General features: G+C 38.8%; 1 protein-coding gene across 2 annotated transcripts in view; it reads right to left on the bottom strand.

The window, feature by feature from the left end:
* The window catches only part of EPB41L4A (erythrocyte membrane protein band 4.1 like 4A), a 385,559-nt gene that overhangs the window by 76,688 nt on the left and 295,781 nt on the right, over nt 1-13,090 (bottom strand). For both annotated transcript variants that reach the window (XM_077462290.1, XM_077462291.1), the window contains one exon: nt 10,185-10,275. In XM_077462290.1, coding sequence (XP_077318416.1) covers nt 10,185-10,275 — 91 coding nt within the window. The remainder of the gene's footprint in view (nt 1-10,184; nt 10,276-13,090) is intronic.

The following is a 13,090-nucleotide window of genomic DNA, read 5'->3' as shown; positions in this document are numbered from 1 at the left end:
TATATGAGCACCTGTGAGGGGAAGAAGAACCAATCGCGATAATAATCACGATGCAAGACAGCTGGTGCAGAAAATGGGAGGGCACTGTGCGATCCGTCTCCCTAGAGTCCCCCGGCAACCTGGCATGACCATAACCCCCAAACATGAGGGGCGGGACAAGCAATGGCCACGCCCGTGCTCCACTGAAGGAACGCAAGTGTACGGAGGCCCAGAGAGGACCAACTTAGCCGAGAAAGGGATTCCAGAACCGCGCCACCACCGTGAGTAAAGAAGTCCCACCCAGGTCCATCAATGGATAGACAGGAGAGCGCCAAACTCACAGACCAACAAATATAATTGACAAGAGGGGGGCATCTGATCCGCTGTGGATGATAGTCAAACATGGCTAAAAGAATCCGTAAGACAATGGAATATATTGAAATATAGAACATTGGACAGATTAAATTCATATACAAATCAAAACAGTGCCCCACCATTACAGTGATAAGCAAATAGTTCATACATATTTGGTTAATACAGAACATAATGTAACCACCAACTGCTACTTCTAAAAGATATTAGTATCAACAATTTATAAGTGCAAACAGGTTCCAACTGGGACCCATCCGCATTACTTGGGGAATATAATTGACTATTGAGAGATAGTTACCAAAAGATGAAAATTGAAAGGTTGATTTACATATCCAGTTCACAAATTCCAGACTCAAATCCTGAGAGATAAGGCCTAAAATTGAAAGCCTCAATAAGTCCCGGGGGATATAGTACCCTTCGCATGAAAAATACATCTGAGTTCAGTCTGCAACAATAATTTATTGTAATCGCCTGCAGAGAGGTGGAGCCAATGTGATCAAGTGCCAAAAATTTGACTTCTGAACATCTGTCACCATGTATAGAGGCACTATCCCAACCTAAAGGCAATGCGAGATCTTGTTTCTGAATACTCACTATATGTCAGTAAATACGACGGCAAAACTCTAGCTTGGTCTTGCCGACATAGAAACTGCCGCATTCACAGGTGAGTAAGTATACCACACCCATAGTGCAGCAGTTCGTGTATTGCCTGGGTTTGAAATTTTCCCTATTTTGCAACGTGATATCTCTTTGTGTGTCCATATATTTGCAGTACCCGCAATGGCCACACAGAAAGGTACCACAATATTTTTGAATGTATTGTTTAACAATAAGTTCACTGTGCACTAATTTGTCCCGTGAGGGGCCCATCTAAATGTAATTAGGGGTCATTCACCCAATAGTGGTGTCAAAGTGGCATCAGTATGGAGTAAATGCCAGTGTTTTTGTAAGATGTTCCTAACTTTTTTATGTTCAGAGGTATATTGAGTGATAACTCGTATTGAGCTGTTAATCTCTACCTTCTTATTTGGAAATAGAAGTGCTGAACGTGTTTTGTTTTTTGCCTTATGATAGGCCCTTTTCAAAACTGAATTGGAGTAGCTGCAGGCTCTTAGTCTCACTCTTAGATTGGCCGCCTGTTCTTCAAAAAGTGCATCAGTAGAGCAATTCCGTTTGGCTCGTATGTATTGGCCATATGGAATAGAGATGAGCAGTGGTACATGGTGAAAAATAGAAGATGCCAAAATAGTATTGCCTGCAGTGGGTTTGCGGTAAAGACTGCTTAGTAAATGTCCATCTTGATGTTTAATTATGTTAAGATCCAAAAATGTTATTTCTTCCATACTGAAATTCATGGTAAAATTTAGATTGAATTGGTTTTTAGAATTAATATAATTCAAAAACTGATTGAGAAGTGTAGCTGAACTGTCCCAGATGACAAAAATGTTGTCAATGTAACGGTACCATGTGGTTACATGGTCAGTAACCACCAATGCATTGTCATCCATGAATAAGTCACATTTCCACTCCTCCAGGTACAGATTTGCATAAGATGGGGCACACGAGGTGCCCATAGCCACGCCCTGTACCTGGAGGAAGTGGGAATCAACGAAGGAGAAAAAGTTGTGTCTTAATACAAAATCTAGAACTGATAATACAAACTGGACTCTTGCGGGATCAAAATGGCTCTGGCGCACGATAGTGTCGCTCAGAGCAATCAGGACCTTCTCATGAGGTATCGAGCTGTAAAGAGCAACGTCAATGACCACCAAAATGGTCTGGCCACTGACATGGAGGCTATCAAAAATCTGCAAAAAATGGATAGTATATTTAATATGGGAAGGCAGCTCTTCAACTAATGGTTTTAACTGATTATCAATAAATTTACTGAGGTTGTCAGTGAGACTGTGTCTTCCTGAAACAATAGGTTTGCCTGAGTTTTTATTCGCCTTAGGAAGGGCAAAAAAGGTAGCTATTCTAGGAGGTATTTTTGCCCAGTATTCCACAATAAAAGGCCTCATCCACAAGATTGTAGAGTTGATCAAAAAAACTTTTGATTAAGGCCTTAGATATTGGACAATACCATTCACGGTTATTGAAGATGTCAGTACACATCTGTATGTATTCACTGTTATCCTGGATAATGATGTTACCGCCTTTATCGGCTGGCTTAATGGTAATATGGGGATTTCCCGTCAATGTTTTTAAAGCTTGTAGCTCAGTCCGGGACAAGTTACCAGTTGCATGCGATACAACCTTGATCTCCTGAATATCCTTAGCCACGGCCTTTAAAAAGAATGCAGCATTTGGATTGGAACTGGGAGCTGGATACCACTTAGGTTTTTTCTTTAGAGTGGTAACAGTAGGGGAGAGCAGAGTAGGGGAGGGCAGAAATGGTGCTATCCACCTCTACATCTGCTAAGATTGTCTCAAGATCAAAAAGATCTGGTGAGTTTTCAAGATCATTTGATGAGTGTAGGTCTGATGTCCACATGATTGTTTAAAAAAAAAAAAACTTTTGACCAACAAGTTACACACAAAAAGATGAATATCTTTAATTGTGTTAAACTTATTGATTTGAGATGTTGGACAAAAAGTAAGCCCTTTCTCTAGAATGTTAATCTCATTTATGGTAGTAATATATGAAGACAAATTGATGACGTTCAGTGAGGCTGGGTTTTGTGAGATTGTTGTGTCTTGGTGCCCTGTTTTTTGATTTTTTGATGCTGTTTTTGTGACTGTGCACGTAAGAGATCTAAAAAATCTCCTCGTTGTGATACTCCTGGTATTGGCATTGATGATTTGGATGGTGCATGTCCCATTGACCAATGAGTTTCCTGACCTAGTCAGTTCCTTCAGATATTTGCCTTATGTGAATTGTTTGCCATGTAAGTAAACTAATTCATGTATTATACCACATGTTATGTTTATGTGCTGCATGGTTTGCTATTTAGCTGAACCGTTATGAAGATTATTACTTTGTACTAAACACAATTTATTTATTTATATATATATATATTCTTTTCTCTTTGCAGAAACTTTATACCCATTTGAGTCAATAACATAAAACCTCTGAAGAAGGACTTTCAGTCCGTAACATGTAAGGTGTTATTTACACTCTATTGATCACCGCCAGTCCTTTGCAACAGGATGGTGATTCATCTATACAACTGAATCAATCAGGGTATTAGATATGGCTTTTATGCTCTGTATGTATTGTTTGTACATGTATATTATTGATACTTTGTAATAAAATTCATACTTTTATACTATTGGCCTGATCGGTCTATTAACGACCCCAAGGGGTTACTCATCGTGCCTTTGGTACCAGGTTTTTTTATACAAGTATAAATGTGAGGTTAAAAAATATATATATAATTATTTATACAGTAAGATGTAACTTCATGCTCTGTCTTTCCCATCCTATAAAAGCCTTTTTGTTTTTGGTGTCACCTTCATCACCCCCAGGAAAAATCTAGGCTCTCAGTCACTGTAAGTTACAAAGTTTCACTGCCTAAGTCATTGATGCAATGTTCTCTATAGTAATGATGCCATTTACGTCAATGAAGCATTTTCTATGCCTGTTGGCACTTGTTAGAGGAAATTAATACATTTGGAAGAGCTTGTACCGAACTGAGAAGTCATTAGCGAAACAATTACACTCAAAGGAACAATAAGGACATGTGTGTTGCTGAGGCAGCCGTTGAGAAATTCTACACTTTTGAAGATTTGAACATGTGAAATAAAATACTATACATAAAAAACAATTCTTCAATGCTTTCTAATAGCCCTGAGAACCTGCTACAACATGGTGGACCAATTATATCAAATTAGTTCATTAAAAAAAGATAAATATATAGGGCAAATCTCTAACACAGGTATTAGCAAGATCAGCCATGAACGCCAAATAATGTTAACTGTAATCATGTATTTTGTACCATTTCAGAGATGTTTTTGACTCATGCCACCTGATGTTAACTACAGAAATTATGAGGAGGTTGAACATGCAGAAATTATCTGACCAAAGATGAAACATCTTTACAGTTGTTCCATAAGCATGCATGATTGTATTGCTTACCCATCTACGAGAAGGAGAATAGAATGATATCTGACAAAAGTCTTATATCAAGAAAACAATAGTCCTGAAAAGAACCTAGCCCACCAATTAGTAGTTCACTGGGTATTCATGGCCATCTGCTGGGAACTATACTGTAGGCATAAGGTTCACCACTCATTGGTTCTCCCTATGTGTCCTTACAATAATGTGACTAAGGTATCTGGCCTTATCTAGGCATATAACATAAATTCTAGCATATTTCCCCACCGGTGTTGCCAACCTACCAGATTGAAATTCACTGACACCACACCCACAATTTACTGGCACAGCCAAGTTTTTACTGGCATTTCCAAAAGTTTGAAACATACAGTTTTAAGTGCAAATTTCAGTAATTAGGCTACAAACAAGTATAATATGCAATTAGTAATTTGATTTAAAATAGATATTAAGGCAAAAAACATATTTCTTATTTTATTTTTGATATTGTAAGTAGCTCAGGAACAGGACTCAGGAGGGCAAGAAATTAGAATGGACAGGCACGCACACATGAAATTGACTCTCACAGTGACATGGACAGCAGTGTGCAGCAGCACAGATGATGCTGACACCTCACCAACACGTCACGTCCCCTCCTGAGTCACAGTGACAGTCTCTTTCCATGGCAGGTGGTCCCTTCAGTCCACTCCAGTCCAAGCAGAGCTGACATTCCCACTCCTGGCTTTCCTTGCTCCTGTCCTGCACACTAGGCTCTGGCCCCTCCGGTCAGCTCCCTTGAACCATGACATCACACGACATGCTCAGGCACCGCCTTCACCAGACTTAACACACTGTAGCAGTCACTTGAATGGTCTCAGCCGACTCAAGATCATAACTGCACAAGTGCAGTTCCAAGCCTAGTGTCACAGCCATATCTTTTACTGCCAACCTTTTCCTGTCACTGGCATTTACTGACAGGAGAAAAGTGCCTGTTTTTTGTACTTGCTGCCATTAAAAATACTGATGGTTGGTAACACTGTTCCCCACCAGGAAGCCCACAGGTACTGTGTACAACTGTCTATGGAAGTCAACAGTTATACACAGCTATAAACATTTTTACGCAAGTACCTGCACAACCATATACGCATGCACGTGTTTATGCAGGTACTTGCGTATACACGTGTCTAGCCATTGACTTTTATGGGCATCTGTACGCAGCACCTGTGGTCTCCCTGGTGGGGAAATACACCAGTATTTACACTATACAACTAGATATGACCATGTGCATGAGCCCTAATAGTTTTTCAGCTATTCTGTAACAGATCACAAACTATAGACATCCTATTGTCTTCTATTATGCCACTGTCTATGCCATTCTTTTTCGTGGCATTTAGCTTACTTGTGAAATTGTCAGGCTGGATATAATTGTTCAGTACCAGCAAGTTTTGACCAAAACTAGGTCATCTGTTTAAAATGATAAAAGATGCTTGGTAGAGGTCGACCGATATATCGGCCGGCTGATATATCGGCCGATATTTGGCATTTTTTAATTAATCGGCATCGGCCCGATTGTGCTGATAAAAAGGCCGATTATATGTTCAGCACGACTTGCAAAAGACTTCTGTAATAGAAGTCAATGTAAGTTGCCTGAAGTTAATCAGTGGAGCGACTTTCCTCCTCTCTGGGCAGTCTGCCAAGAAAAGAGCAAAGAGATACAATGTTTCTTCTTCAATGAACTGAACTCTGTGTGTAGAGTTCTCAGTTTAACCATTTAAATACTAAATCTTTTCTGACACTTGTTGCTTACAAGTAAAAATCCTGTATTTTCTGCTAGAAAATCACTTAGAACCCCCAAAAATTATATATATATATTTTTTAGCAGAGACCCTAGGGCATAAAATAGTGGTTGTTGCAAAATTTTATGTGACGCAGTATTTGCGCAGAGGTCTTTCAAACGCTTTTTTTTTTTGCAAAAAAATACATAGATTTAAAAAAAAAAACGAAAACAGAAACGTTAGCCCTTTTTTTTTCGTCCAAAAGTTTTGAGTACCTGTTTTTGTGTATTTAATATATATATATATATATATATATATATATATATATATATATATATATATATATAGTGGAACTGATTGGAGGTTTGTTTTGTTTAATAAATGTTTAAATGTAAGAAATTTTCTGTATCACTTATTACTGAAGGCTGCTTTCACACTGGAGCGGGCAGGCGTGGATGGTAAAACGATTTACTGTCATTTTAGCGGCGCTATTCGGCTGCTAGCGGGGCACTTATAACCCAGCTAGTGGCCGAGGAAGGGGTTAAATGCGCTTATGAAGCGCTGCTGCCAAATTGCATTGCAGGCGCTTCAGCAGTGGTGCCCATTCACTTCAATGGGCAGGAGTGGTGGAGGAGTGGTATACACCACTCGAAAGATGCTGCTTGCAGGTCTTTTTTTTTAACGTCCTGCCAGCGCATCTCCTCATTGTGAAAGCACTCATGCTTTCACACAGACTGCAGGGGAGCCGTTTTAAAGGCAATTTACAGGCACTATTTTTAGTCCAAAAGCGCCTGAAAAATGCCCCAGTGTGAAAGGTGTCTAACTTAGATTTTATGAGATGAAGGGAAAAAAAAAGGGAAAAAAAAATCGGCCTAACATATCGGCCACCGCGATTTCTAAATATCGGCATCGGCCAGAGAAAAACCCATATCGGTCGACCTCTAATGCTTGGCATAGATCCACTAGATGACTGGACTAGAATGACTGGACTAGAATGACTGGACTAGAATTATCAATGGTTTTGGCATATGTTTATACCCTCGGGCAACTAAACTCTGCTTCCTTTATAATCTTTTTATTTCCTTCTGTTTAATTTGTCCATAATAATTGAAAAATATGTGGCTAGTTGTGTGGTAATTTGTGACCCATGCAATTTTTTTCTTATTACTGTAAAATAAATAGAAGTAAACAAGAAACTATCAACTTCAATAATCTATCCAGTGTTCTAGAAGATTTTCTTTCAAGCAGTGCAGTTGATCTTCTTTGTGTTGATTTTTAACAGATGACTATGAAAACACTATGAGTTTATCATGAACATCTTTATCACATTTTACAGGAAAAGGCCAATCTACACCCAGCACTAAGCAGCTAATTACAGAACACATGTGTATGCTGAGGATTTTGCAGTCATTCCTAAGCTGTCATTACACAAGAGGATCTGATAACTGAATAATCAGACTGCGAAAGATCTTCCATGCACCCAGCATGCATATCCACTATGCAGAAAGTGTCAGACAATCTCTCCATTACTGCCAGTAAAGTAGTTCCATGTGGTGCCAAGTTATCTCTAATCATCTCTGTTTTATCAGCACAGATGAAGAGAAAATTTGACAAAAAAAAAAATCTTAACCCATCTGTTCAGCTGCAGCCCTGGTGCTTGCCTCTGTATACCATCAATCACATAACATACATAGAGTGACTAATGAACCACAGGCCAAATTGTAAGACAATCTTTTTCTATGACCTCTGATAGTTCCGAATATGCAAAGATGTCGTTTCTATAAGGGTTTATCTCTTCTTCCTTCTTGTACAAAATGATCGCTTTGAAGATGCAAGTCTGTGGTTTAGAAACTTGATATTTTCATTTATGACACTTACTGGAAATACCACGCATCTGCTACAAAACACTTTATTCTCCTCACTTTCTTGTTCCTGAGCTTATTATGTGACTGCACATCTTCTTTCACTGTTTATCACAATATCATACAATCTAGGTCCTATCCCTCCATGATTCCTATTGCGTGCAACTGCTGTTGGTTGTGCTTTGTTTACCATGCTGTTATGATAGTTAGAGACTATTCTGAATTGTGTTTCTGAGGGTAATGAGCATATGAAAGTGATTACATGGTGCGAGTGACTATTCTTTTCAGTTAGTAGGATGCAGGAAATTCTGACGTCGCCTGCCTTCTATCAGACAACAAGTACTGCCAGGAGGGACTAGTAATAAATCTCATTGCTCTCAGCTTCTGTCCTATGTCTCTTCTCATAATAGGCAAATCTGAGACAGCTGTGTAATAATAACAATCGAATGCATTTTATTCCACCATAGAAATTTTCCTTCTAGAAAGTGAATGTATTTTGAACAAATCCTTCCAAGGCTTTGTGTATGGTATACTTTATTATTAATCCTACAACTGTCTTGATTCCTCTGTCTGCAAATGTCAAAGTACAATATGAAGGGCTTTCATCACTGTATAAGGAATAACATGCAAGCCTAAATTAGATGTCTTTTTCTTTTCTACCTTTGTGTGGGCTCATATTATATTGCTTTCAATTCTTCTTTATTACTCACTTTTATGTAAGAGAAAGGAAAGCTACTGTGGTCTGGAATTTCCATTTTATATTGAAGACAAATTGTCCATTGTTTTATGATTATTCTTTAAAACTAAGGAAGGCAGAAAGCATATGCAAAATATAATATGACATTAGCATATTACATGCATAGTACATGAACAGTGTTTGCTTGCAATTTGTGTTTAGATTCTTGAACCTGAAGTTTTAACATTCTTATTAAATGGATTGCTGCCAATGCCTACTAGGAGTAGAAAGACGGCACGGAGACATCACTTTTTAGAGATATAAGGTGCCACTGTGGACTATTATTCCCAGCATTTAATCTGGTTGTGCCAGAAGCAGTATATACATTTTTCCAACTGCTTTATTATACTGGAATTCTACTAGTAACTGTCTCAGCCAGTACATCTTATAGCATACTTATAGTACAGAGAACCTGCGATCTTGTCCAGCCTGGCTGCTTAGTGCTTATGTATTGATTAGGAAACAATTAATGGTGAGAAGAGGGGGTACATGATTTACAGCTCTGTGTTGTCAGGGACTGATGGGAGTTTGGCTTTAAGTTTCATAATCGAAACCTTTGGTTTACCTATAATGTAGGCACCTCCTAGATACAGAACCTGGTTTATAATACATTTACTTTAAAAAAAATAAGTGGAATTCTTATTATCTTCCCTATGCACTTTATGTATTTCATGATAGGATAACTTGCAATATGATAACTGGTATATCTTTGGCACGTTGCCCCATTTTAGTCACATACATTGTCCTTAGAATCTTCTCGCACAAAAATATTCTGCCTCTGACATATAGTGAATGAATGAATGAAAAAAAATATATAGCGCACACTGCGAACTGAATCGCCTCTAGGTGACAATACATCTGCTAAAAACATTGTCTACAACTTGATAAGAAATAACGTTTTGTGGATTGGCCATGCTGATCTATCATGTTATTGTATTACACTGAAAAAATAAAGATTATACAAGAAAATAAGTAAAATTTTGGTTGTCTGATTATCGCATTTGCTTTAATAAATACACCTGCATATGTTAAACCAAACTTGTGGTAACAGGCAACCACAGCTTGCATGATAGTAAAGCCATGTCCTTCAAATTACTTTCAAAAGGACACTAACATATTAAAGCTTTTGACAGATTGTAGGGAGTTTACATATGCTTTAATGAAACAGTGGAGATATGCAAAATTATTTAAAAAGAACATGTGTGAATCATGTTTTACTACATGCACACATTTCTATGGATAATCTGGAGCAGAATGAAAGAATAATTAACATAGGCATTCATGGTCCCTCTGATTGCCTCTGATTCACACTTACAACACATATAATGGCAACTCAACAAATAAACACCTGCAGCTTTTGTTTTGCTCATAAACTGGTGAATCACCAATTCATCGGATGATTCCCTGGCTCTCACAATTGAACTTACCTTTTTAGTGGGGATGGGGCAATGATTTTTGTGGTGCCTTCATTTTCTCCATTTTCCAAGTTTGTTGATATCGGCTCTAAATTATTTGAGGCTGTAAATGAAGTAAAAACATATTTTGATGGTAGTTTCTTTGTTGTCAGGCATTTCAAAGGAATACTAATGTTATATTACATCTATTCCAGCTTGTGCACATTGTCTACTCAAATCAGCAATGCAAAATCCAAAATGCCCCTTGGGGCCATAAGCACAAGACAGAGATGAACAGGTTCGTTTGAAGTAGTTTGCTCTCTGCTGATATAGCTGTATTGTCAAGCTGGTGTGATTTCTGGAATATTGTGTTGGGTTAGTGAGAAGAAAATGCTGAAGTCAGCAGTGACTGAAGATTGTTTTGCAGAATTTCATTCCTCAGATGTTCCATTCCATATCAAAGCTCAAAGCCACTTTATTCTGGATCTCTAAAAGAACTAGATTCTCTTTTTAGCTGTGTTCTAACTATACACAATGAGACTTGGGCTAAGAACTGGAGGGTGTGCAGAGGGAGCATGTTTGGTTTACACATATGTTACTTTATCAAATACAAGTTGATGTTCAGAAAATCAAATGATTGTCAATAAAGTTACAATGCAAAAAAGTATTCCTCACTGTGGATTATATATTTTAACTGCAAGCAATACATAGTTGCAAGTTGAAACACACATCTATAAACTGTCTTGAGTGAATTGATGTCTTGATGAAAGGGATAACTTTTGTCATTCACAGGACTACTGGGTATTGAAGACATAGGGCAACCACAACTGTCAAAGAACAGGGCAGTGCCTACATTTCTTTCATAACAGCTTTCCTTTAATTCATACAAGATGACCATAGCTTAGATAAAATTGAACTCCAGGACTTAGACAAAATCTATCCTTGGGGTGGGAGCCCCCCTGCACTTCAAGGGTTCAATGCTCATTTAGTCTATAGGTCCAGGGACTGGGTGTAATACTTTTCTTATTCCTGCTTTGGAACGGCTCCCTCAATCCATGTGGACACTCCAGTGCTGTTGTCTCCCTACTGTACTCTGAGTTAAAGTTGCATGCTAGTCTCCTCAACATACAATGCAGAGCTAATAACACACTGGGGGTCCGCCCACAGACAAGACCTTCAAGCCTGCCAGACTGAGGGCTAAGGCAAGTTATACATCTTATTCCTGCACCCCTAGACTAAACAAGCATTTAATCCCACCGCAAGGTAGATTTTGTCCAATTCCCAGAATTAAAGCAGGTGCTATTTTTTTCTTCTTAAAATAGTAAGCATGTTATATTTACCAGCTGTGTGCAATAGCTTTGTACAGAGTAGCCCCAAACCTCTCTTCTGAGTTCCCATGCTGGCGATGTTGGCTCCTCCTCTTCTATGTCTGCTCCTATAGCAAGCGGTTGCTATAGGGATAGACATGCCGGCTCGCTCTTGAGCCAGGCTGTATGTATCTATACAAACACACAGTGCAACGTGGTCCTGTTTTGGCTCTCATCTCACAGGATTTGATTGACAGCAGCAGAAGCCAATAGCTTCTGCCTCTGTGCCTGTGAGGAGAGAGAGCAGCAATAAAGCTCTTGTGCACAGCAGTGGATCGAAAGAGAAGCCAGGTAGGTATTTGGAGGGGCTGGGGGGGAGCTGAATATACTGAGTTTTGTTTTAACCTAATACATAGAATGCATCAAAGTGATTGTAACCCTTGTAAATTAACCTATTCAGTTTAAAATACAAATGAAAGGCAAAACATTTGTGTATAAATATAAAAAATAATTTAATTACCCTTTTCCCCCCTTTTTTTTATAAATGATCAATGCCCTCTGTTCTCAACTGCATAAGAGCTTGGGAGGAAAAACAACAGCACACCGAACTTATGTGTGTAATGGTGGGGGGGGGGGGGGGTGTAAAGACATCTGATCATTGGAGAAGAGCACATTTAGTTTCCAGCACAGCTAGAGAACTGGCTGCTTAGCGTGGTCACTTTTTAATAGGAAAACAGAGGGACTGGCAGGAACACCAGAGATTTCACAAGCAATACAAAGAGAATAGGATACCTTTTCATACAAGTGCATGGTAAATGTTGGATTTATAAGGTGAAAACCCTAAGCCTTTAGAAACACTTTGAAACTGGAATTGGCAGCTGATAAGAAAACTTTCTTATTACATTTTACAGCTTCAAGTGTAGCGTTTAATGTAAATAACTAGCACCTAAATTAAATAGCAAGCACTTTCTAGTTATCTGCATATTGTTTTCCATTTCTAGCACTCTGATGTGCAAATGACCGACTCTTGTGGTTGTTGGCTTTACCTTACCCCTTCTCTTCAGTACAGGCTGTTTAGGGTGGTTCTAAAAGGCAGAAGTTTTTTTTTTACCTTAAGGTAAAAACCCTCTGTGTGCAGCCCCGCCCCCTATACTTACCTGAGCCCCATCTCGATTCAGCAATGTACTCTCTCTCCCTCTCACTCACTGTCTCAGAGGTAGCCATTAGGGGTGGGACCACACCACACAGTATGTGTCAATGGATACACAGAGCATGGCTCAGTAGCGAGCCTGCATTAGTGCCCCACATAACAAGTGGCAATCAGCATGGGAAGGAGCCAGGAGTGCTGGAGGGGGACCCGAGAAGAGGAAGATCAGGGCTGCTCTGTGCAAAACTATTACACAGGGCAAGTAGGTATACCATGTTTGTTTTTTGTTTTTTTACCTTTACAATCACTTTAAGAGCAGGTAATCATAACAGTTATCTGTTATTTGCATATAGGTGCTTGCTATTTTATGTAATTGATAATTCCTTATGGTAAATAATTCTGCAGGTTTACAAATCTGTTTACAATCTGTTATCTGCAGATGTAAATGTTATAATTTTTCAAAATGTCGAAGCAATTTTTTGAAA

Source organism: Lithobates pipiens, unplaced genomic scaffold (genome assembly GCF_037356315.1).
Source record: "Lithobates pipiens isolate NorthernLeopardFrog02 unplaced genomic scaffold, aLitPip1_a1.2 Scaffold_3, whole genome shotgun sequence".
NCBI lineage: Eukaryota > Metazoa > Chordata > Amphibia > Anura > Ranidae > Lithobates > Lithobates pipiens.
This window is presented reverse-complemented; position numbering and strand designations above follow the sequence as displayed.